The sequence below is a fragment of the Phyllopteryx taeniolatus genome, chromosome 3, assembly GCF_024500385.1.
Source record: "Phyllopteryx taeniolatus isolate TA_2022b chromosome 3, UOR_Ptae_1.2, whole genome shotgun sequence".
NCBI lineage: Eukaryota > Metazoa > Chordata > Actinopteri > Syngnathiformes > Syngnathidae > Phyllopteryx > Phyllopteryx taeniolatus.
Window position 1 is genome coordinate 4,881,201 of NC_084504.1, and position 27,437 is coordinate 4,908,637.

Genomic DNA, 27,437 nt, shown 5'->3' on the forward strand with positions numbered 1-27,437 from the left:
CAGAATCAGCTGGGATAGGCTCCAAGCACGCCCGTGACCCTTGTGAGGATTAGCAATATGGAAAATGGATGGATTGATGAAGACGTGACTTCAGTTACTCTTTTGTAAATAAAGTCATTTTTAAATCAAATTTCTATGTTGACGCTACGGTGGACGACGGGTTAGCACATCTGCCTCACAGTTCAAATCCGACCTGACCTGTGCGGATTTTGCATCCACCTCCCAAAAACATGCATGGTAGGTTAATTGAAGGGAATTGAATTGAATCTTTTTACTTTTATAGCTATTCTTTTTGTCTTCGTACTATTCATATTGTTATACATTTAACGTAAGAAAAATGCATATGCCAAACTAATGCAGATATGACTCATTCTTGAACTGATGTTATGCTTTCTCATCCTTTTGTGGGTCGTTGTCCTCAAGAAAAATAAGTTCCCTGTCTGCTTTTTGCCTACCTTTTTAAAGTTGCTGTCCTTAGACAACCAATTGAACACCTAGGATGAATGAGTGTGGATTGACAGCAAATAGCAGGCTGCTGCTAATTGACTCTGCTGAATCGCTTATCTCCCACCTTCTTATTCCCCTCCCCTTCTTCCTTTTCTCTGCTCAGCAATCCATTATGGTTCGGATTAGTCAGTTTTAAGAAGCCATATGTCCACTTGTGAGCTGTCGTAATGTCATGTACTCTACATGAGCTCACCCAAGGGCACTGTGTATTATTAAATAATTCAAAGCCTATTTTGAAGTACCCATGATTCTTGAAAGTGTAATTTGTAGATTCAGCATAAAATGTTCTTTCACGACAGCAAATTTTTTAGGATGACATATTTTCCCAAAAACTGCCATGATAAATGCTAGTATCGTTTTAATTGTTTTATTTTTTATTTTTATTACCACTGATATAATGATATTAGAGCACAATAATGCAATTGCACAGCACGGTTGCAGCTGGTTAGCACGTCTGCCTCACAGTTCTGAGAGGACCCGGGTTCAAATGTGGCCTCGTCCGTTTGTTCTCCCCGTGCCTGCGTGGGTTTTCTCCGGGTGCTTCGGTTTCCCCCCCCACATCCCAAAAGCATGCATGGTAGGTTAACTGAAGAGTCTAAATTGCCCGTAAATGTGAATGTGAGAGCGAATGGTTGTATGTTAATATGTGCCCTGCGATTGGCTGGCGACCAGTTCAGGGTGTGCCCCGCCTCCCGCCCGAAGATAGCTGGGATAGGCGCCAGCATGCCCGCGACCCTAGTGAGGATAAGCGGTTTGGAAAATGGATTGCTGGATAATTCAAGTACATCCTTTTTAAGAACAATTAACTTGGAATTCTAAAAAATATTGAACATTGGCATTGAAATGTAGAACAATAAATAAAATCTTGGATAAATAAAATATCTTATATAGATGTAAAATATAAATAAAACAGACTTAGGCTCTGTTTACAAAAACTGCATTTAAACAAATATTACCAACCTGTATTGGTACAGAGGTATAGAGAGTCATTAACCTACTAAAGAGGCAAAAAATTTTATTGTAAATTTGACACACCGCTGAGAATTGTTTTTAAAAAGCCCCCCAAATTTGAATGAATAATAATAAAAAAATCACTATTTATGTAAAATAAGGCTTTGAAATCATGAAAAATAACGGCCGCCCTCAAATTACAGGACTGGGTGGGCGTGTCCATTGAAGGCACTGGAGACTAGCCCATCACCTGTCAATCAAATATGTTCGATGTAGTCAACTTCTGTCTGAATAACGTGTGCCGCTGCAGTTGTGGTTAATAAACAGTTAACTTTCCCGTGTGTGTGTAGGTGTGTGTGTTATGTGGGGACCCACACTCAACAACAACGATGTTGCCGCGGTTGATCGAGCTGTTTAACTCATTAGTTCGTTATCTTGCGGGTAGTGAATGTAACAAACAGTTAACGTTCCCTTAAATGTCTATGTTAGGACTGCATGATATATTGTTTGAACATCGTCATCGCGATGTACGTGTGTGTAATAGTCGCATCGCTGGGTCAGCTGCGATGTTGGTGTACTATAATATTAAAGGTGACCAACAGAGGGACCTGGTCGGACATGGTAATAAGATTAGCACCCATGTTACGGTAAATTGTAACGCTTCAAACAACCCAAGGAGCAGCCCAGAGTGTTATATACTTATCTCCTTGTTTGATAACTATGAATGAGAACACGGGAAATAATGTACACCTCCTGAATTTCCTATTTCGCTCTTCAGAATGAAACTAGACAGGCACGTGACAGCTGTCGGCTCAGGGACACTGCGTAAATTGGAGTGAGTGTGTAATTGTGAATATGGATTACTCGGAAAATTATCATTTTCATCAGAATGCTTTAGTTAAAACACTGTACGATCACACTGTTATTTTATGATTTTGGGGTGCACTTTAAAATATTTTTCTTCATTCAGGTTGGCTTGCCCTCTCTGTTTTCTAACAGACTGTTCAGTCCAACTAGAGGTGCGCTGATTTCCGTTAATCAGTCAGATGTGTTGAGGATTCAATGGTACTGTATTCAAGCATGCTTGGTTTTGGATCCAGATTAAAGGTTAAGGTTAAAACATAGTTTTACTTAAAACAATTCGTTTTAATACATCCATCCATCCAACCATTTTCTGAGCCGCTTCTCCTCACTAGGGTCGCGGGCGTGCTGGAGCCTATCCCAGCTATCATCGGGCAGGAGGCGGGGTACACCCTGAATTGGTTGCCAGCCAATCGCAGGGCACATACAAACAAACAACCATTTGCACTCACATTGACACCTACGGGCAATTTAGAGTTGTCAATTAACCTACCATGCATGTTTTTGGGATGTGGGAGGAAACTGGAGTGCCCGGAGAAAGCCCACGCAGGCACGGAGAGAACATGCAAACTCCACACAGGGGGGGCCGGGGATTGAACCCCGCTCCTCAAAACTGTGAGGCAGACGCTCTAACCAGTAGGCCAACGTGCCGCCTGTTTTAATCCTTATTATTTTATTGAATTATCTTTCTGACTTCAACCTTCTCTGCTCAACAGATCCTGCCTTTGAGCACCAAAGTATCCTTGAAGACAGCCAAGCTAGCCTATTACGAGACAGCTTTTAATCATTTATTTATGAGTTGGACGGTTAAATTTAACTCCTAAATTCCCCTTACTACGAGCAGAGATGAGTAGAAGCAAGCAAGGAACGCAAACCAGAGGAACAGTGGGAAGCTTGGATCATGAAGCCTGTTTGTCAGCGAGATTCTAATGATCTCATTCCTATGCTCCCAATGTTTTGCCAAAGGCTGTTTCAAACGAGTGTAGGATTGTATCTCTTATATTTCATGCTCTGTTTTGACAGCCTCTTCTCTGGGTAGACAAATTGTTGTTAAAGTATTTCATACTGCGTTTCAAATTATTATGCATATAGGATATAGGAAGTTACATTTTAGTTTTAGTTTTTTATCTCAGAGGTTTACCTCAGCATAAGTAAATACATTTTTAAAAATTACTTTTGCAAGTATGTTATTAGTGTTTTTTGATGTAGATCACTAATATAAATCTCAGACAGGTTTGTAAGTTTCCCAGATGAGCCTAATTATAGAAAAGTTACTGTACAGTTGTTTCACATGATTAAGCAACTCCTATTTTTTATGCATATTTGTGCTATGTTGGATGGCCAAGATGGATGTAGTTCTCGATGGTCAGAGGATGGCCGCCATGCCACAATAAAGCTGCAACATCAGCAAGGAGGTGGCAGAGTGATTTGTGGGGCTGAAATAATGGCGGGGTGAGATGATAGGGTGTCAAAATGACCTCTCTGAAATATGTGGATAATCAAACTGACCATTTCCTGCCGTTGTATTAAAAACAAAACGGTCCCTTCAACAGTAAAATGATCATTCTTAATAAATACATTTAAAAAAATCCATGCTGCAAACATACCATTGAAGCTTTAGCTACCATGAGTATAAAGGGAGAAAAACTCATGGTGTCGCCACATATCATTACTGGACTTTACCCTATTGTGAAAAAACTTTCCAAGGAAGATATCCAGTATAAGGTTTGACGGCAGACTACCTCCAGACAGCAAGTCTGGTAGACAATTCATACATCCTCAAATGACAGAAACTAGTCATAGATCATCAATGAATGAGAGAGTTGTTAAATTGATAGGTGAACATGTAACTTGTTTGGCAAAGATGTTTTGGGGTTGAAAAGAAATGTTCTTTCAAAAGAAAATCTCTGTACAACCATTTACCAACCTTTGAAATTGTTTTAAACTTTTGTGCATAACAAAGGAAGGCAGTATTTTGATAAATCTATTGTCCTCATAATTTTTTTCCCCATTAAAAGTTATTTGTTGATTGTTTTATTCACTGATAATTGCTTGGACTATTTAGGAAAACAAACAAAACCTTCATATGCTTTGGAATTTGGAACACAGTGTAATCACTAATGACCTTTTTTCAAATGCTTGGCCACTCGAACTAGACTGTTCTGTGCAGTTCTGTTCTGTTCTGGAGTCAGTTGTAAAAATTGACATTTTGGTTGCAGTTGTTTACTGCAAACAAATGCATCTCGCTTGACACAGCTTTCCTGGTCATTAATTCTGATTAATGGGGCTTTTGGAAGTAGAATGACCTAACTCTGCTCAGTTCAGAGGTGTAATTGCCTATTAGTGGATTGAGAAGAACAGGTAAATAGAAATGTTTCATGTTCATTGTGTCGCTTAAGTTAGGCATACAAAGAGTAAATGAGTTCAGGTCATCCATCAGGGACATTTAGGTTGTACGTTTGTAAGACAGGTTTTCCAACATAACAAGGACTTTGACTGCAAAGCAAAAATAAAACCAAACACAAATTAAAAAAAGAAAAACATTTGGACTCGATGAATTTGGGGCCAGCCTGGCGGTGGTGATCACGTGGTGTGGAGAAAATTAGTACTTTCCTACAAAGGGGCTGCTTGAGAAAAACAACAATTAAGACACCTAAAGCGTGTGTAATTGACATTTCACCCAAATTTTCCAACTCTGTATTCATTGTTTAAATAATAATCATGATAATGAATTTGTGTAGCACTTTTCTTAATACTCAGACGCTTAAGTCGTAAATGTACCACAGATATGATCCTAAAACACTTTAATATCATGTTAAACTCATCTTACAACATAAACCTTAAAAATAAATAGCGTACCTATGATTTGACCAGGGGAAAAAAATGCGCAGCAAGTGCTAGGTCTCTGTCGTGTATGTCGCCGCTTCGCAACCAGTAAAAAATAGTAATTGTCAAGCAATAACAAGACATCCATGGTTTGTTAACTTAAGCTTTTTAATAGCCACTCAGCAAGCAAAAAAAAAAAAACCATATAAAAATACAACACGAGCAACACTTACAGTAGCTCCTTCCCCACATTCAAAGATACTTAGAATGGTCGAGATGTATCCTTTTAATACATTTCCTTGACACCAATTACTGCGTTCCCTTTACCTGGGCTTTGTTAGCATCTTTTGACTATCAATTTTGCTCATTCTCTTTGCTTTGAAATTTTCCCCAAAAATTCTCACGAGCAGGAAGTAGCAAATAACATTTAAGCATCATGCGGTTACGACTTTAGTGTGCATCTGCAACCCATTTTTGTCATAGTTTAGGGCCTAAATTATAGCCATATTTTATAAATTTAGACTCAAAGGGTCTTACAGCTACAATGTAACGTCATTACAATTGTTAACACACTTGATTTATAGTTTATAGTTCTCAAGATTTTAAATCTGCTTCAGCACTACCTTGTTTACTTATGTATAGTATAGACATGCTCTCTCTGTATTTTAATTTACTGTATATACGCTTCCACAAAGACCTACTCCAACACCTCCACTCTCTTTTCTGTACTTCACAATATTGTTGGGGGGGAAATTGAGGATTTATTGTCTTTTACAAACCTTAACTTTGAATAACAATGAGAGGTAAAATGAATTTACTCTTATTGGCGTTTCAAAGACTTCTCATTCCTTCGCCATTCACCAGATTTACTATTCATGTACTGTGATTCACAAATTCTTTTTTTTCACAGTGGTCATGGCCCCAAATAAATTTTGGTTGACCAAAATTTTGACCTACGCTTAACCAACCAACAGATATTACTTTCTACATATCACATATCACCCTTGAACTTCTTTTGACTGTGTATCTACTGTGTTGTTCTGGCAGAAGCGGATCAGTAACTTTCTAGATGTGGGTCATAAGGGGATCACAGACAGTACGCTGCACAGCGGGATCCACTATGGCTGATAGCAGGAGGGGGGGGGGGGGGCTCAATCTTGGCATTCAATATAGAGCGATGCTAGTATCTTCTTTAATCATTATGCGCTTTGCTAATTTTATCCCATGATTTTTTTAAGTCAAGCAGAAAGATTAATAATGTTATAACTTTCTTTTCGTAATACCAAGCTTCAAACATAGAAAAACACAACAAACGTTTATCTAGATGTAGTATTTTTTTCCTTCTCTGCTTTCTCATGAGAAAACATGAACATTTATTGTCAAAAACATTCAACACGTACTTGATTTCCCCTCTTTGTGCAGGAGCAGAGCCCCAGTAACGCCACTTCTCTGGCCATGATGCAGGAGCCACCGGAAGTGGTGGAGGAGACGGTCACCATAGAGGAGGACCCTGGGACCCCTAGTTCTCATGTTTCAGTGGTCACCTCGGATGATGGGACCACACGACGCACAGAAACCAAGGTAAACCGAAAGGTTGTCATTTTATTTTCGTTTCACAGACAGAGGTGGAAAAGTCCTGCTGGCTGGATGAATACGATGCAATTTTTACATATTGGGCCCTATTTCCGTGACCGGCGTAAATCTGGCGCGGCGGGTGGCGCATCTGTGCACCAGGGGCAGCGTTGACCGGTGTTGGTAATTTCATAGACCAGCGCATTCGGGTGGATCTGACAGTGGGAATCCGCTGTGGGTGTGTTCACAGCCGACTTCATTTGCCGCCAATCAAAGCGGCTCTTCTCATTCACTTTAAATGTGGCACAATGACAGTCTCGACAGAAACATCTCTGTTTTTTTCATTGTGAGTTTTGTGGAACCTTGTTGTTTTACCTTGTTACACATGCTCAGAGGAACATAAACAACTAAAAATGAGTTAGTATTACACAGACATGGAAGTTACAAGTCTGTCCGCAGCAAATCATATTAAAACATTGTTTATATACAGCACACAACACACCAAAAAGTGATATAAAGTACAGTGCATCAATGATAAATCGAAGATTATGTATAGCTCATACCTTTGGCTGCTTAGTAATTCAGTTAGCTGGTAAGCTTTAGCTAGCCATGTTTTGTCTTCTACGGTTGAACTGCAGTGTATTTGACCAAGTGGTCGTTTTCCTTCAATTTGTCTTAATTTCCGTTCCTTAGCCTAATTTTTCCACCATCAATTTACACTAAATCCAGTCGAAAGAGCTATAATACTTAAGTATATTTTTGTTTTACCATTGTGTGATTACGAGTGCAATCCCCTTATTTTTTTACTTGACTTGTTGACTTGTTCTATACTTTGTTCTGTTCTCTGTCAACAAGGATTTGTCAAGTAAAGTAAAGGTGAGTGAACATATTTCGATCAGCTGTGCCTTTTGTGCCACTGTATTAAACTGATGCTACACTAATACACAGCAGGTAGCGGCATAGTCACAAGGCATCGAACGAGAATGTTTTTCTGCTCCTTTTGCATAGCACCTTTCCAGAATTTCCTCTTACTAATTATGTTTTACAGGACTTTACAATAACATAGCACAGCATCAATAAATAAATGTGTGAAGTAAAAAAAATAAAAATAAAACAAACCATTAGTAGGGGATCTGGTACTCCCTGGTTCTTGAGCATATAAAACGTGTGCATGAGCAGACAAACACACACGAATAAGCAACCAAATGAGCAACATAGCACTAGGGGGTTCAATAGATTGCCCTTTTTTCAAGGGTACTTCAACAGTGCTAAAGAATCAAACTGGCCCCTATTTTTTGTTTTAGGACAGTATGTTACAGGATTTTACTTGAATGTACTGTATGGTAGAAACAAACCTTTTGTCAACTGAGTGTGCTCCATTAATTTTCACTGACGTTCTGCATTTTTCCTTTTTCTTAAACTCGTCCGTGCCTCAAAGAAATCGTACAAATCTTGTTTCAACATTTTGTAGATTCAGTCAGCTGTTATGCTTGGCTTACAGAAGAGTGGCGAACACTGCAATGTCATCCCACTCAGTATAAAGTGTAATTATAAAGGCTGGTCTAATCCCTCATTAGTGAGGCCCAATGCCTTCCAGTCTGTTTACTCTGAGGGGACCGGCCACACAGTCTCTCAAGATTTTATGTAGTCACAAGCAGAACTTTGTTGGGATGCTGTGTGCAGTAAAACAGATCAAATGCTATGCTGGCAAGGAAGGGAGCGGAAGGACACTTTTTTAAAAAGGGCCAGTCATCCCTGGGAGCAGATATGGAGTGTTATTAGGAAGTTACTTTGAGGAGAAAAGCAGACAACTGTGCGGGGGGAAGTTCCAGCAAAACATCTCTGGGATTGCAAATAGATCCAGACACAATCCGCAGAAACCTCACACCACTCGTCATCCCAACTTTCCCACTTTCACTCACTTTTACATTTTGTTTGCCAGTTAACTTTCAAAGTGTTTTTGCAGTGACACATATTTGGATATATAGTTCACTGTCCCGTTGATGGATTTTACCGTTTGAATGTTGTGAGATAAACCACAGAAGCATCTACAATTTTTTTCATGGTAAAAATGTTATGTTATCTGTTGGCTTAAATTAGCGTTCAGGGCTGCAACTAATGATTATTTTAATAATCGATTAATCTGTTGATAATTGTTTTCGATTAATCGATGAATCAGATTTCAAAAAGTGTTTTTAAATTTCCATCCCTTCATTCCAAAAACAGGATATTATTTCTAATTGACAGTGCAGAACATGCACAAACATAAAATGATTATGATTCAGTTACCTGTTTGGTCCATAACATGTCAGAAAATCAGCAAAAAAGTAAAACTAGAATTTTGCAAATGTCTTATTTTGATTAAACACAAAGATAATCAGTCTGCTTTATTATTATGATATTAATATTGACTGCTTTGTTATTCTAATAAATATAATTAATAATTACTGCTGAGAGCCTGAAATTCAGGGGATTTGAAGTTAATGATCAAAAATGTATTATCGATTAATTTGATGACAATTGTCGATTAATCAATTAATCATTCCATCTTTATTAGCATTTCAATGCTAGAAAAGGAGAAACAAAATCTATAACAACTATACTTTATGTGACAATACCCGCATAAAAATTGTTGGACCAACTTGTCGTAAGCTCTATGCAACAGGCACCTCAATGCATGTCAATTATACATTTATCATATCTATGAAGCAGGGTGGTCAACTCAATATGAGCAAAAAAATAAATAAAATACAAAAACCAAAGCAAAACATTCCACCCCAGCGCAAAGAGCTGGATGGATGGATGGCCATCACAGCAACAATATTGTAATATTAATAACATTAGCTACCGGTACCTTACAGTCAGTATTATGCAGTGCAGTTCTTCTCCAATGCAGTTAATCCACTTTAATACAACAGCAATAGTAAGCATAACGTTAAATTAATACTACTCTTACAGTTTTAAGCAAAGGTAAGTATTATCTTTGCAAAGGCAGCATTGTTTGATGCTGTGTATTGGACCCCTGTCATAGCTTAACAGTTAACATTGTTAATTGGTCTTTTCTTACCTTTTTTCACTCAGTAGGACACTTGACAGAGTTTTCCACAATCATTTTCATGTGTTGCCTAATTTCAATTTTGGTGACTTAAAGTACAAACACTCCAAATGTCAAAGTTTACAAACAAATGTTTGGTAAATAAGTATACCAGAAGAAGGTCTTTAGTATCGATAACACATGAAAGTCTGTTTTTTTCTTTCTCCAAATAATGATTTTCTAAATATAAATTACATTTTGGTTATTTATCTCATTCCCTTTGTGCATTGCAGTCAATGGAAAACAGACATTAGTGAACATGCATGGACTGGTAATTTTTTTTCTTCCACTTATATTGTCATTGTTTTTTCCCCATTCCTTCCATTCAAGAATCATTAAAATTCTTTCAGTTGTCCTGGAGTGTGTATGCACTCGCACGTCCATGTGCGTGTGTGACAGCACGTTCAATAGCAATAAAAAAGTTTCAAATTGTATCCCATACATTCTTTTGGCCGTCATCCAGCACTGTCTTCCTCCGAGAAGACTCTTGGAAATAAACAACTGTCAAGTTGGAGGAAACACTCAGTTGGGCCAATGAGAACTGCATTCTTGCTCTCTCCTCTGTATTTAAACTAATGAGAGTTGTGGCAGACCGCACATTTTTACTAGCCTGCAAATAGGGAGCCAACTTCAAGTGGGAGGAGTAGGTTACTAACCCTAAAAAAAGTTGTTGTAATTGTTTGCTGATTGGCAACAGCTGCTTCCCCACCACCAAAAAATAACAATCCTAATCAAGAACAAAAGAAAATATACATTTCTGAAATCCTCATTGAGATACAGCTTAAGAATTTTATAATTAGGCCAAGTTGGGTGATTAGTATGTGGTGTCAGAAAGGTTCCAGGACTGGTGTCATAAGAGATAATTTCAAATCTAAACTACAGGTATTTCCCCTGGAGTCTTACGCACTTTTCCATCCTTCTCTGCCAGTCCCTAATGCATTCTTGGAAGGATTCTTCCAGGATCCCCAGCAGCTCCGTCGTCACGGCCATGTTGATGTTGTCCACATCTTCAAAACGGATCTCCTTTATGAAACAATGACACGGAGTACGTTCGGGTGAGTCGGGAGGTTGCTCACGGCGATGTTCTTCCTGGCCAGGAACTGTCAGATGTTGAGGGCATTGTGAGTGCGTTCTCACGGTCAGCCATTGCATCTCTTTGTAGACGTTCTGGTTGATCGTCTTGCCAACCTAGGAAGGGAAATACACAATATCTTTTGTGATAGCAGTCGTGGAACCTTTCACCTCCTATAGTCAATCCGTCAGGCAGTTAATAAATTAAATCCGGCCAGTGTTTACAATACTGCAGTTGGCTGACACTCACACATCCCTTCAACTCCAGGTGACCAAGGTGGTCAAAACTGCTACCCACTGCACCTACCATCCAGTACCAGTGATGGAGAGCTTGGTAGTGGAGTCCAGGCCTGCCACCAGGACACCCACAGCAGTCTCCACCTTCACCAATGCTCCATCTGACACAGAGCCAGTAAAGGATTTCTTTTGTGCATCTTGCTCCCCTGCCTGCTTAACATATTTTGCAAAAAAACTAATAACATTTTACTTCTGCCATCTTTGCTAAACAAGCTGCACATTATGAACAGACGTCACAATAACAGGCTTTTTAAAAACCTGATTTGCGACATTATTCTATCACATCATTATCATTTAAGCACCCCCAAAAAAGTCTATGCCACAAAGGTTGTGAAACATTTTACAGTCCTGTATAATGGACTGTTTTGCGCCTGTAGCCTTTCCCTCCCTTTTTATCTGTTGCTAAACAGTAAGGGCATGTGTCTATCTACTTTTGACTCTTTCACAGCACTGTTTAGATTTCCAAATACAGTACAACGTATATTTGTCATTTAGCATATACAGTATATGGACTTCTTTTTGCACTTCCTCATCTCCATGAAATGGGAATGAACTTGGATGATTTGTGAACTTAAACATACTTAGTTTATAGTTTTTGAGTCCTATCTGGTTGGAGCCTTGCAAATGGGCTAAAAGTCCGTGTTAGTGTTGCAACGTAACTGCTGCTGGGATGGCCAAGGATCACAATAAGAGGCATTTGTTGTCCTCTTATCAGCAGCAAGCTGAATACAAATTATACATCAGGAATAAATATTTAGAAATGAAATAAAAACAATCTGACTATTATTCCCCATCAGGAATAGCTTTGACATTCAGCGTCTACCGAACGTTTTCCGTCTTAGCGTCTACCGACTAAGCTTTAAACCAAGAGGATACAAGTGAGATTTTCCTTTCAAGGTCGCACACTTAATTCAAAACACGTAAATAAGCTCTTTAATTTAAACTTTTGAAAGCCAACGCTGAATAGCAGCCTAACCACATGGACACTCATATTTAATTGGGGACTTGGAATTCCTGAAATGGGTTTCATGGTAAGACTCTGAATTGGGTGTAGTCAAGTCAACAAAGTAGGTGGCACCTACACTGTTTTGGTTTCATCAACCTTAATGAGGGCACACAAACCAATGTCATTGGTCTTTTTTTTCACAGCACAATCTTATTGTTGCATATAAATTAATGCTTCATTTTTTGTATTCATTGCTTGTGGTCATTCAGTTTTAGTTCCAAATGATGTTGTTGATTAAAAAAAGAAAGAAAGCATATAGCAATCACCATTAATCGGACCAATTTTGGAAATGAAATCCATTAGAACTGAATGCTGGAATGAGTGGAAATTACGACTAGTCAAGAGGGAATGACTCCAAACTCTGTGAGGTATTAAATGAAATGCATACAGAACAGTCCCACTGCAGAGCACAGTTTATATTATTATATTTAATTATTTTATTTTATAGCTGGGAATGAAATAGGGGCTAGCACGGTGGTCGACTGGTTAGCACATCCGCCTCACAGTTCCGGGGACCGGGGTTCAAATCCCGGCCCCGCCTGTGTGGAGTTTGCAAGTTCTCCCCGTGCCTGGGTGGGTTTTCTCTGGGCACTCCGGTTTCCTCCCACATCCCAAAAACATGCAGGGTAGGTTGATTGAAGACTTTAAATTGCCCGTAGGTGTGATTGTGAATGCGAATGGTTGTTTGTTTCGTGTGCCCTGCGATTGGCGGGCGACCAGTTCAGGGTGGAGCCCGCCTCTCGCCCGAAGATAGCTGGGATATGCTCCAACACGCCCACGAGCCTAGTGAGGATAAGCGGTGCAGAAAATGGATGGATGGATGGATGGATGGATGGAATGAAATAGGTCATTATTGATCTCTTCAGTATTCACTTGGCAGCAAATTGTTTTTGTATCCTATAATGATAATGAGGTTTGCTCGCTTTCTCTTCAGCCAGAATCAGAGGAAGACCAATTCTGTAGCTAAGGGATGAAGTGAGTGTGAGAGATAGCTACATGGTCTGTTTATCATGATAATAAATTTCGGAATAACACACTGTCGTTCTGCTCTGCTCCTTCAAGAGATGAAGGATTCAAGGTCTAATGGTGCTGTAATACTCAGATGTCTCTCTTACGTCACATCTCAAGACAAGAGCCAATATGTTACTGTGTTAACATCAGCTATGATTTTTGTCTAGTTGTGTTAGTACAGCAGAACTGTTTTTTTACAGCATATATACTGGCGATTACAGTGGACCCCCGCTTGGGACCAGGATCATGGAAGTTGATGTACATGATTTGTTTTCGCGGGCCACATAAAATGATGCGGCAGACTGGATCTGGCCCCTGGGCCTTGAGTTTGATAGCTGTTATCTATACACAAGCATTGACCCTTTTTTTCAAGCATCTTTTTCTGCATGGTGTTCTTGGGGTGTTTCAAAGCGTTTGTATTAAGAGGGGATCATAGTAGATCATTTTTTCTAATGCTGGAAGATAATGGCATCATGTTGCTTGGATGCAAAACGATTGTTTCTTTCCAATTGTCTGACAGGTGTATCTGATATCCTCCGCAGGTGACCAAAATGGTGAAGACGGTGACCACTCGAACTGTGCGTCAGGTTCCTCTCGGCCCTGATGGCTTGCCCATGCCCGAAGGTTCGTCCCCATTGGGAAGTTACACCGACTCCATTGACCGGCGCTACGTCAAGAACGGCGGTGATCGCTTCATCACGCCTCAAGCCTCATCCACCTTGACGCGCTCCCACAACAACTCCTACAATGATTCCTATGGTGAAACGCCAGAGAGTCAGTACATTCGCCACTATGGTCTGCATGATGGCTACACTGATTTGACGGACAACTATGGAAGCCTGTCAAGAGGCATCAACTTCCGTCCGCCTCGCTACCCCTACATGCCCAATAGCTATCGGCCTGAGAACAGCTACACACTGCCTATTCGTAAGGATGACTATGGCCATGTGGCCCAACCCCAGGTGCCTATGGGTAGCAGCACAGTAGACCTGAATCGCTCCCAGCCTGAGCGCTTTCAGGCTGAACCATATGGCCTGGAAGATGATCGCCGCAGCTTTGGCCCGGAGGATGAGGAGCCATATGAGCTCGAGCATGACTATTCCACTGCTAACCGACGCACACTAAAAGGAGCCAACCGGGGTCGCACCCACAGAGAACCACTTCGTGATGGACCAAGAATCAGGTGAGGCGAAATGCATAATATGGTTGTGAGCTCCCTTTAGTGTGATTCTTATTTGTGACTCATATAACTAGTAGCCTACTTTTTGTACAGAAATATTTTTTCTTTTAGTGGTTTTATGGAGTGATTAAGTACATGTAGACACATTCCAAAGCTCCACTGAGCTTAGTAATTGATCAGTCAGGGTTGGGCAAGACTGCTTTCTTTCTTTCCCATGAATGTCAAAAGGTTTTTAAAAAATGAAGAGTGTACACACCCCTGTTCAAATGGCAAGTTTTTGGTGATAAAAAGATGAATCATTTTAAAACTTTTTCCACGTTTGTTACCTATTTTTTTCAATCAAAAACAATCTTTTAGTGAGGGGAAGAAAAAACAACTGAGATAGAATTTGTATAAATGTGCATACCATCTTATTAGTGGGGATGTGGCTGTGTTCAGAATTAAACAATCTGCAATGAGGCAGACACGCTCAATCTTGAAGTTCAAAGCAGACAACAAAAGGTGCGTAAGTGTATGTCCTGCAACTGGAGGGTCGCCGATTCGTGTCTCCGAGCGCATGTTGTTGTTGTGTTCCTGGGCAAGACACTTAAACCACATTGATTATGAATGAATGTGTTTGGATGTTTGGTGGTGGTCGGAGGGGCTGTAGGCACAGAATGGCAGCCACACTCCGTCAGACTGCCCTAGGACGGCCGTGGCTATACGAGTAGCATTAGGGTGTAATTATGGAGTGAATGAATAATGTGTGGAATTATAAAGTGTCTTTGGGTGCCTTGAAAAGCACTCGATAAGTAGTATGCCATCCATCCATCCGTCCATCCATTTTCTGTAACACTTATCCTCACTAGGGTCACGGGTGTGCTGGAGCCTATCCCAGCTATCTTCGGGCGAGAGGCGGGGTACACTGAACTGGTTGCCAGCCAATCATAAGTCGTATGCAATATGTATTATTATTATTATTATTATTATTATTGATGACTGCACGGTGGACAACTGGTTAGCACATCTGGCTCACAGTTCTGAGGACGTGGGTTCAAATCTGGCCTCGCCTGTGTGGAGTTTGCATGTTCTCCCCGTGTCGCGTTGGTTTTCTCCGGGTACTCCGGTTTCCTCCCACATCCTAAAAACATGCACGGTAGGTTAATTGAAGACTTGAAATTGCCCGTAGGTGTGAATGTGAGTGCAAATGGTTGTTTGTCTATATGTGCCCTGCGATTGGCTGCCGACCAGTCCAGGAAGTATCCCGCCTCTCGCCCAGAGTTAGCTGAGATAGGCGCCACCACACCCGACAGATACGTCTCCTTTATTCTGCTTGACCATTAGAGCCGTAGACCGGAAGGCGCTCGATGCGAAAAGCAGAAGGCGCATTCTGAATCATATTTATCGATTTAACAGCTGTATATCTGCTATATAATCACTTCGAAATGGCAGATAAGGTTTGGAAAGGGGTTCTAGAGTTATCAAGAACATTTTTAAGATCTTTGTCCTCTGACCTTTAATTTTGGCACCCAAAATCACAATCATGATTGAAATTCGATTAATTGTGCACCCCTAAATAGCCTACTAGAACATCAAAACTTTATTTGGAGTTAATTAAGGCACTTTAAATGGTGGTCGGGGTGTGCTGACTCCCATCCAAAATTAAATTGAATGTGACTGGTTAATTCTGAACAGCTACATCCCCATTTTTAAGAGGGTGCACACACACGCACACACACACACACACACACACACACACATTATCAAACACCATTTGTCTTCGTTGATTTTGTTTGTCATTTATTGTTGTTTCTCACATTCTCGTGCTCCTTGTGTTTAATAAACCTCAGTTTATTTGCTCAACCTTTGTTGTCTGCTTTGGGGTTCAAGATTTGGCATGTCTGCCTCATTACAGATTGGTTCATTCTGAACACAGCCAGATCCCCAGTTTAAGAGGGTGTGCACACTTGTGCAACCACATTATCTCGGTTGTTTGGTTTCACTTCCCCTCTCTTAATGATTTCATCAATAACCTTCATCGAGTTATCCAGGTCAGATACAATAATGGTGGAAATTTTTTCAATGATTTATTGTGGTCTCATTTTTTTTCTACCATTAAAAGCTGCCATTTCAACAGCAGGATGAAGACTTTTTGTCTCCACTGTAGACAAAAGTATTTGGCCATGTGATCACTGCATCTACAGTGTGAAAATGGAAAAAAATATATACTTTGTTCAGTTTTGCAGCTATTACAGATTTCACTCGTAAGTTGTTGACATGTGTCTGTGGGAATTATTTTATTCATCCAGATGCACATTTGTGAGGTCAGATGTCATTTATGTTGGACCCGAGAGAAGGCCTGATGACAAACCGTGTTTGTTTTAGTTCATCCCAAAAGTGTTGTATGGGCTTATGGTCAGGGTTCTTTGCAGGCTTGCGTACATTTTATGGACCTCGTTTTGTTCATTGCTGTACTGTCATGCTGGAACAGACATTGGCCTTCCCCAAACTGTTCCTATACATTTGGAAGCATATAATTGTCCAACATATCTAGGTAAAATGAATAATTAAGATGTAGGGGGGGGGTAGAATTAGTGGTCTAGTCCACAGCCACAGGTTGCTATTTATTTTTAGTTATTTGGTAGACGTATCTTCGTAATGATCAGAGTCTGTCAGAAGTTTTATCTTTAAAATCTGGTGCGTCTTCCTGTGCCTCTGTACACGTCAAACTGTTCTTCTCGGTTACGTTGTATGATATATAAAAAAAGTAAGCTAGCAAAAATGGTTAAAAATTTTTTTAAATCTTCGGAAAGTGGAAAAGGTCAAATGATGAGACAGAAGAAGAGCCTACAACCTCCAGGAAAAAGGCAAGAGGCAATATCAGCAGACCTACTTTAAATACGGGTTTAATCCTACAGGTGATTGTCATGCAACAAGCCCGCTCTGCATAATAAGTGGCGACAGTCTCACAAATGAGGCAGTGAAGCCTTGAAGAACACCAATTAAGCACTGAATACTTGACTTACATTTCCAATATCCTGTCTTTGTGAAGTGTGATTTTCTGGAATGTCGGTGACCAACCCCTACCTTAGCTGTCACCTTATTGTGGTAAAGGGGTTTGCGTGTCCCGATGAGCCTAGGAGCAATAGTAATTTGTCTGGGGCTTTACGCCCCTGGTAGGGTCACCCATGGCAAATGTCCTAGGTGAGGGACCAGACAAAGCATGGCTCATAATGATGATGAATATAAATGGACCTATGTTTTTCTTCCCCTGACGTGGGTCATCAGGTTCCCCTCTCTGGAGCCAGGCCTGTAGGTGTGGGGCTCGAAGGTGAGCGCTGGGTGGCCAGACCTGCACCCATGCGCCCAGGTGCAGCCCTAAGAGGCAACGTGGGTCCCCCTTCATATAGGCTTACCACCTGTGGGAGAGGCCAAAGGGGTACGTAGTGAGCTGGGTGGCAACCGAAGGCAGGGACCTTGGCGGTCCGATCCCCCGCTAAAGAAACTGGCTCCAGGGACGTGGAATGTCACCTTTCTGTTAGGGAAAGAGCCCATGTGTGTGAGGTCGAGAAGTTCCGAATAGATATAGTCAGGCTCACCTCCACACACTTTGGGCTCTGGTACCAGTCCTCTTGAGAGTGGTTGGACTCTTTACCTTTCTGGAGTTGCCCACGATGAGAGGCGCCGAGCAGGTGTGGGCATACTTATTGCTCCTCCCCTGCCTGTTCATTGGTGGACCAGAGCGTAGCATCCCTCCGTCTTCGGGTGATTGGATGGCTCCTGTCGGTTTCCGAGTACCCACCCTTCTTGGATTCCTTGGAGGGGGTGCAGGAGAATGCTTCCGCTGGGGACTCTCTCGTTCTCCTGCTTCAATGCTCATGTGGGCAATGACAGTGAGACCAGGTGGAATGTGATCGGGAGGAACGACCCCCCCGACCAGAACCTGAGCGGTGTTCTGTTATTGGACTTCTATGCTCGTCACGGATTGTCCATAATGAACATCATGTTCATACAGTCGGTGGAATTGAGGAGGTCTTCGAAATATTCGGCGCACCGACTCACCACGTCCCGAGTTGAGGTCAGCAGCGCACCGTCCCCACTATACACAGTGTTAACGGTGCACTGCTTTCCACTACTTAGACGCCAGATGGTGGACCAGAATTTCCTCGAAGCCGTTCGGAAGTCATTTTCCATGGCCTCACCGTACTCCACCTACGCCCGAGTTTTTGCCTCAACGACTACCGAGGCTGCATTCTGCTTGGCCAGCCTGTACCCATCAGCTGCCCCCGAAGTCCCACAGGCCAAAAAGGCCGGGTTCGCGGATTGCTGCCACGACATGCACCGTCTACCTTACGGCCACAGCTCTGATCGGCCGCCCCAACAATAGAGGCACGGAACAGGGTCCACTCAGACTCAATGTCCCCCGCCTCCCCCAGGACGTGGGTCAAGTTCTGTCCGAGGTGGGAGTTGAGGTTCCTTCTGACACGACTCTGCCAGACGTTCTCAACAGACCCTCAAAATACATGTGGGTCTGCCAGGTCGGACCGGCATCTTCCGCCACCATCGGAGCCAACTCGTCACCCGAGTGTACAAGACGTGGCGGCAATTCCGATGACACGACCACAAAGTCGATCATCTTTTCATATTGAACATCTTTTTTTTTTATTAATTTTTTAATTTAATTTGGTTGGAATACTTTTCTTCCCTGTCTCCAATTTTATATTTGGATACTGATCTGTCACCAGCCAGGGAGTGTAAAATATTGTCCAAAATATTTTTTATTTAATTTGGTCGGAACATTTTTTTCCAAGCGTTTACCTTTTAGTGTCAATTACCTTTAAGAAGCCCACTGACAGCTTTCATAAAGGCATCAGTTGTACTCTTTTGAGACAAAAGGAAGGCAGCTCAATTATTTTTCCATTTATCTCTGCCTAGACTATGCTGTTAACACACTTGACAGTCTCCTTTAGCTTTTTCTCCTGACCCACCAGTTATCTGGCCGTGACTAAATCCCACTGCAATTCCCTTCACCTATCTTTTATACGTTGAGTCAGTGTGTGTTTCCACTGCCACGGTTCTGCATACAGAATGTCTGTGTGTGTGTGTGTCCTCCTGCCAGTGTGATTAATAGATGCTTTTGAACTGGATCAGACCATTGGGACGTCTACGAGGCAATCTCCAATGGCTAATTTCTCCTTGGGCAACCTGCACCTGGCCACCTGCATCTTCGTATCGTGGCCAAACATGCACGCAAACACACACACATGCACATTTCTTAATTGAGAGTTGGGTTGTCTCATTGTAATCAAGTAGTGTCTGTAGGGGATGCCCCATGGAAATGATCTGTCACCAGCCAGCTCCTCCTCCTCCTCCTCTTCCTTACCCTCACCACCAACCGTGCCCCCCACCTCTTCCGACATCCTGCCCAAAGATTTCTTCAGAGAGCTGCATACTCTGTTTGATACTTCGCTTCCTGTTTATCATGTTTGAGCTTACCCTGAAGAATCCCCTTAATAATACAATAACATTTTCTGTCTATTTGAAATAATGAAATCCGCCAGTGGTGGTTGTGAGTAATATACTGCAGAGCATTGGGGGGGGGGGGGGGGGGGGGAAATAACAAAAAAAACAAGACATAAAGATTCCAGATTGGCCAATTTGTTGTCATTTTTGCTACTGCTCGGTCAAGCATTTTGTGTCATATAACAACAACTGTCCATAATTCAAAGAAAAGATTTACTGGCAGAAATCACTCAAATGCCCACAAATGCCGCAGAGATGAAAACATCTTGACAATTTGTAATCCTTTCAAGGTGGTCTTCTTACAATTGACATACCAGAGACAAGGGTCATGGGCAGCTTTTTATCATAGGGAAAAAGTAATTGATAGGAGGATCATGAAGGTGCCATTCATTAGAGATTAATATATTTGTTATTCAATTAGTTGACTTAGCCCCACTACACTGTGTTCGATTTACATTAACTATAATAATATATCTATATATATCGATTGTAAAGAACTATACACTGCAGTCCATCCTCATACAGTAGATAGATCTTCCCTTTAAGGATGCTGCATGGGTACACAATAGGGTCGATGTCAGTGTCGGATAGTTCGTTTTCTTGCATAAGAATTAATATGCAGTACCCCTTAAGGCTCCCTCACGGGGCCTACCACTTGATGACGTTGCAGCCTTTTTGGGACATGGTGGCACTCCACCAACCATCTCAAACTCCATACAACTGAACCAACCTAAGTAGCACAGCATGTATCACCGTAAATACAACTATTTGAAAACTAGTCTTCTTGTATTTCTCAACCCACCGCCAATTCTTCTTTTCATGAGATTAAATTTGGGGTGGCCGAAATTTAGCTTTATGCATGACTGCAAGCCTTTGGTGGATCACGCATTGAGAGGTTCTTCGGAATCCAGAGACACCAGCAGCTTCAAATACCTTCGCATTCGCCTTTCTTTAATAATTTCTTGGTTTGTTTGTTTTGAACGAACCTGTTTGTTTCCTGAATCACACTTTTTTTTCATTTTTCAACAATCTCTCCCGGTGGCACGGTGGACGACTGGTTAGCACATCTGCCTCACAGTTCTGAGGATCAGGGATACGCCTGTGTGGAGTTTGCATGTTCTCCCTGTGCCCGAGTGGGTTTTCTCCGGGTACTCCGGTTTCCTCCCACATCCCAAAAACATGCATGGTAAGTTGATTGAAGACTCTAAATTGCCCGTAGATGTGAATGTGAGTGTGAATGGTTGTTTGATTATGTGCCCTGCTATTTGCTGGCGACCAGTGAGGATAAGCAGTACAGAAAATGGATGGATGGATGGATCTTTTTTTTCTTGAACGTTTTTTGGAAATTTTTAGTGTTTTCATTGCTTTTGCAATCCATTAGACTGGTTCACACTTTTCATCAGCAGAAAGGTCCTTTTCCCAATACTGCATGGAAACTGTGACTTGGTTTTATGTGGTGCAATCGCCTTAAATAAAGTTACTTTGGTTAGGCTCAGCTGGGAAACTAATTATTAACCCAGTCTGTGCTTAATAAGTATCATAAACTAAACAGAGAGGAGAAACAACAGATGCCATAATGTATGCACATTTATTTAACCTAATTTCTATATAGTATGCTAATAATTTGGAACAGTGAATATCCATTTCGCCTATGTTCACTGCCACTTGAGGATCACTCATGCATCTGTAGATGAGTGCACACACAAATAACCTATTCAAATGCCTTATCAACATGAAGAGAATGATCTACTGTAATCATACTAGAGCCAAAAGCTCACAGCCCTTTCACGTCCTGCTGAAAACACCCCTGTGTACACACAGTGGCGCCAATTTAAATGCAAATCCTGACATTCCCATCACTCAGCCGCATAACGTCTGCTTTTCCAAAAGCCCGGTCATGTCAGCCAAGATCTAAGCAAACTGAGAGCTGTGCAACTGTTCATCTCATCTATGTTTAAAAAATGGGGAAATAAGATTGAAAACTACGGCTAAAGATATTCTGTGTACAAGAGACTTCAGTGAATCATGGGTCATTGGTAAGTATCCTGAGAATGTTCTGTGCATTAGCTTCCTTAAAAAACATCGAAGAAAAAAGATAAATAAATTGATGATGACCTTAGAGGGTGGGAGTGTGTTTCCTAAGGAAGCTCTTAGGCAGCACGTATTGGAAAGTGTTTTCTATGCAACCATGCCGCAGAGTTGTAGTTTTTTAAATGAATCATTGCAATAATTTGAATCAAGGCTTTACTGGCCCCTCCTGTTTTGTGGTTACACGTCTATTTGTGCTCTTTTTTTTCAACCTACATGGAAAAGGTTTTGTTGTCATTGTTGTATTTCTATGCTTACTAGAGTGTCTTTGAAACGTAAACATTCTTGGTGTATAATGCGTTAAATGACAAAATTCAGGCATACACAAAAGGTGGTGATCTATTAAAGTATGCTGCATTTAACGTTGCACATAACACCCAAAGCTGTCCAGGAGTTTCCTCCTCACTCTTACAGTACCTCGTTTTTTTTGGTTCCTGTTGGATGCATTTGGTCTGACATAGAGTAGTTCTTCCCTCATTGTCTGGTAATTCCTTTTTCGCCATCTAGCTGAGTTGAGGATATAATATTATGTTTCATCGCTCAAGCGATTTGCAGTGTATCAATTCCCCCAGCAGTAGAATCTTAGTGTAACTATAAAAGCTGGTGTGTTACTGCGGGGCTTCTGAGAGACATATCATCAGAGGAATACAGACGATTTCCAGCAAGATGGCACATGGAGGTCTTACTTCCTTTTTCCCAGCATGCCAGCGAAAACCTATGAAAACGCATAATTAACATAAACTCATTGAAGCTTGAGCTCTCACTGGAATTATGTGCCAACATTTTGTTGCACAACTAAACCACCACACATCAAAGATCTACAAAACGCCGAAAACAGCAAATGGATTACATAATTAGAATCTCAAACTGTGGGATGAGCAGGAAGATGTTAAAGGTGTACCGTTCTAGTTGAAGTCCATTCCCCATAACTTTTACTGCCACACACCCTTGCGTCATGTAATCAGGGCTACAAATACAGTTGAAAGAAAAAGTATGCAAAACCTTCTGGAATCACCTGGATTTTTGCATAAAGTGGTCATGAAATGCGATCTGATCTTCATTTACAGTGCCATGAAAAAGTATCGGCTCCCTTCTCAAACTCTTATATTTTTGCATCGTTTCCCCACTTTGTTTAAGATCATCAAACAAATGTAAATTTGACAAATATAACCCGGGTGAACTTAAAATACTTTTTCATGGCACTGTAAGTCACAACATTTCACAAGGTTTTCTTAAACTAATGTCACACAAACAGTGATATGTTTACATGTTTATATCGAACATAAAATGGAAAGTACTGTATTTGAACCTTTGGATTCAATGACTAGTTGACCCATCTTTGGCAGTTAAACTCAACAATGTTTGCAGATCCGACCCGCATAACGATAAGGAGGAATTTTCAATGATTCCTCTTAACAAATCTGTTTCGGTTCAGTAAGATTCCATAAAGAAACCATAAAGCCCCGTTTACCATACTTCAGAGGTTTTAATAGCGGTTCTCCACACATATGGTTTTGTGCTCCTTCCCAAACAACTATATATTTATATATAGTGAAGTCATGTAGTCATGTATGTACGCTAAAGGATTTGAGCCTTGTCACTGTTTTTAAATCAGATGCCATACATTTTAATATCACCCTTTTTTTAGTCTTTATTTTTTTTTCTTTCTGCCCCTTGGCTTTTAAAAAAGAGATTTTAATCTCTCAAAAAGGGTTTACCTGGTTAAATACAGGATGAAATGTAAAATAAGGCCCACCCTCCAGCTGCTGGACTGTGATGCGAGACCTTGTCAATCCAATAACGCTGAAAATGGGTTCGCTGAAGTTAACTTCTCCCTGAATATTGCTTATTATTATTGCAGTGCTTATGGTTTCTTAACAGTTAACTTTCCCATATCTGTGTGTTTGTGTGTGTGTTTTTTAAGTGGGGAACACACACACTCACACACACACACAGACAGACAGACATACTGTACGTAGGGCAGATGTTAAACCATGAGTCTACGGACGCAAAATAAATATGCTTCTTGCGTCCCTGCTAATTTTTGTGAATCTCAGACGCGGGATGCACATCAAACGAGATCCCTGCTGTTAGTCTATTTTGTGACTTAGATGAAGTTCAGATTCCATTTTATGACCAATTTATGAAGTCAAGGTAACTTCAAAAGTTTCCAATGCCCTTTACTTTTTCTTTCAACTGTATTTTAACACAGCGGCACATTATGCTAAATATACCATCCATTTTCATCCTTGAACTTGTTCAAATACACTATTATTTAAGAGCCTCAAAAATGAATTGCTAGGCACAGGATAGAAATGACTGCATGTATCCTTAAAAAATGGAAATGAACCCCTGTATTGTTGCTATGTGGAGTCAATGTGATTGCCATGCAAGACCTCTTGAGAATGGTGTGTAAAAAAAAATCATGGACTTGATTGTGGTAGATAGGCTTGGTTGAAGGGACCCATCAATGAACCTTCATTGACAACTCCCTTATTCCTCCCCCAGAGGACTTCTGTCACTGACAGCATGCAGTTATTAGCTCCCTAGCCTTTAGGATATTAATGGTAATGTAGCTAACATTAGCGGTGAAAGCCTGAGAGATGTATTGATTAAAAACGTTATAATTCTTTTGCATGCCAGTCTGTGCTGCGAGGGAAAAGGAAGGTTTATAATGAACCCTGGAGGACAGTAATCTTGGTTTCTCTAGCCAAAGAAATGAAATCCCTTCAACTCTGTAAATAGCAAGAGAAGAGGTAAAAAAAAATCTTTAATACATGATAATAATACAATTTCATTCGATGTATCTTATCTGTAGTTCTACTAATACTACCAACACTAGTCGACTGTTTTTCTGTTCACTTGAATTAATCACTTGAATTATGGCACTACATAGCATACTATTTTAATTTCTCCTTTGTCCTTATATTGGCAATGGGATTGAGGGAAAGATTTTGATTTATGTCATATGCTTTTAACTAATGAGAAGGGATTTACAAGCATATGCGCAAACCATTTTTCACTATTATACTTAATGAATTTTCTTTTAAAACCGACTAATTTCAAACAGATTCAAACATCATTCAGTATTTGTGTGTCTGTGTTTCTCTCAATGGACACCACTCCTTCCTGACACCCACATCGTTTCACCTTTCTTTCACCCCCTCATTAGTCACTGGTCTCATTTTCTCTATTCCGCCACCTAGCTAATTCTTCTCTCAGACATATCGCAGTTACCCTGTATTTAGCCCCGCCATCCCTCTGATCCTCATTGTCCTCTCTCTCTGCATTTTCCAGAGGCTACCCAGATGAACCCATTGATACAGAGCTCATAGATGAACGCCACCCGTACATCCATGGCATATATTCTGCGCCACTGGCCCAGCCAGAGCGAGGGAGCATGGCCAGTCTGGATCGTATGGGCGGTCGACGTTCACCTTCAATTGACAGCATTCGTAAGGATCCACGCTGGCGTGACCCAGATCTTCCAGAGGTCATTGCCATGTTGGGCCACCCCATCGACCCTGTGAAGTCCAATGCTGCTGCCTATTTGCAGCACCTATGCTATGAAAATGATAAAATCAAAAAGGATGTGCGCCAGCTGAAGGGAATTCCTGTCCTGGTTGGCCTTCTGGACCACCCCAAGTCTGAGGTCCACCGCAAGGCTTGCGGTGCCTTGCGCAACATCTCCTACGGCAAGGACAATGACAATAAGGTGGCAATCAAAAATTGTGATGGCATTCCTGCCCTCATCCGCCTGCTGAGGAAGACCAATGACATGGAGGTTCGAGAGCTCATCACTGGTAAGATATCGATTTACTTTTTAATTAATAATGCAAAAATGTCACATTTTAACAATTAAAAGGACATTCTTTTTTGTTATATTATTAATAACATCTTTTACAAACATGTCAACTTGGGCATTTGAAAAGATCCTGGCTCTATTTAAGCAGTTTTATGCACAAATACAGTAATATCTAATATGTGGAGTGAATGTTTCGTTTTAACAAGCTGAATGATTGGTTTTCATCATCCCCAAATTAGTTATTTGTTTTGGGTGTAGCAGATTAAACCAGTGCAGTGACGATGCATGCACTTACAAATGGATGAAAGGTTAAAAAGTTAGCAGTTCATCAAATGGCCAACATTAATTTATTACCCCCTGGAGAGTTTTCTCTATTCTAAATGTTGTTTTGCTCCTTAACTTATTAACATAATTTAGATTTGCTGCAGGTTTGTTCATGCTTTCAGTGAAATGTAAGCGCAATAGACTGCATCTTTCAAATATGTATAAAAAACAGCATAGAGACAGCCAATGCATCACATCAATACAGTACACAATAAAGAAATTAACCATTGCTCAACATCGTGGAGCTAATGAGCAGGGGCCTCAGAAATGAACTTAAAAATAATTTATTGTGACAGAGTTGTTGGATTTTGGAATTTAAAATAATTGACAATATCTGACTGACCTTGTCTGCATGTCTGCGAATTAATCAAGTTATGCTGCTGCCACTACATAAAGGCATGCATCTTTTTAATTAGGAGAGTGCTTTTTTTTATTTATTTTTTTATCGATATGTATTGTGACACTTACCGGTAAGTAGTTTCCTGCATGTCAACCCCAACCTTGCCTTCTTCTTTTGTGATGCTTGTCCAGGCTTTCACTGCTGCCTCTTTCAGGTAATTGTTTGTTTTGGGGGTTCTTACATTTAGTCTCCCCTTGCAAGTAAAATGTATGCTATGTAGGCTTTAATTCTGGACATTGACTTGGTCTGTCTAAAATCTTCAACTTCTTTACCCTGATGAACTCTTATGTTCTTTCGGCGGTGTGTTTTAGACATTATCTCGCTGAATGATGAAAAGTTGATTGTGCTAAAGATGTTTCTGTAGACTTCTGAATTTAGTTTTCTGCTGCCATCATGTTGTTAATCGAGGGCAATTAACGAGCTCATCACAAAAGAGTTCTTGCAAGTCCAAGCCATAAAATTACATCTGAGTTTCATCAACTTTTATTTTTCGGATCCTGAGCAAGTAAATTCCTTCTCCAAACTTAAGCCTTTCCTTTTCTTTTGTTAGGGCTAATCTTTGGCTCACTAGTCCATGAAACTTTGTTCAGCAACCGTGAGGCTCATCTCTGCACTTTTCTCCAAATTCCAGCCTGGCCTTCCTATTCTTAATGATGCGTGATTTACTCCTTTTAGCCTGCCATCTGCAAATTTGTTCATGTTCATGACCTTCACGTGTGCCCTCTGGATGTTGTTCCTGTTTATGCTAACAGTTGTTTTGTTACAGTTCTGAAAATGTCAGAAAATTACATCAATGACTGTTGTTTTCCATGATCTTTCCCATTTGACAATTGTTACTTGATATACCAGTGATTTATTTCTTGTTCCAGATTGTTGTATTTGCTAGAGCCATTGTTTCTATTGCATCTTCTTTTAGGTTCACAATAACTTATTTTTCATCCA

The 27,437-nt window shown here is 40.7% G+C and overlaps 1 protein-coding gene across 12 annotated transcripts in view; it reads left to right on the plus strand.

Moving 5' to 3' along the window:
- Positions 1–27,437, plus strand: part of arvcfb (ARVCF delta catenin family member b) — a 272,320-nt gene that overhangs the window by 165,946 nt on the left and 78,937 nt on the right. For 9 of the 12 annotated variants that reach the window (XM_061766564.1, XM_061766570.1, XM_061766569.1 and 6 more), the window contains 5 exons: positions 6,568–6,726; positions 7,573–7,593; positions 11,151–11,294; positions 13,739–14,379; positions 25,264–25,769. In XM_061766564.1, the coding sequence (XP_061622548.1) occupies positions 6,568–6,726; positions 7,573–7,593; positions 11,151–11,294; positions 13,739–14,379; positions 25,264–25,769 (1,471 nt within the window). The remainder of the gene's footprint in view (positions 1–6,567; positions 6,727–7,572; positions 7,594–11,150; positions 11,295–13,738; positions 14,380–25,263; positions 25,770–27,437) is intronic. The other 3 variants (XM_061766573.1, XM_061766575.1, XM_061766568.1) reach the window with 2 other exon arrangements.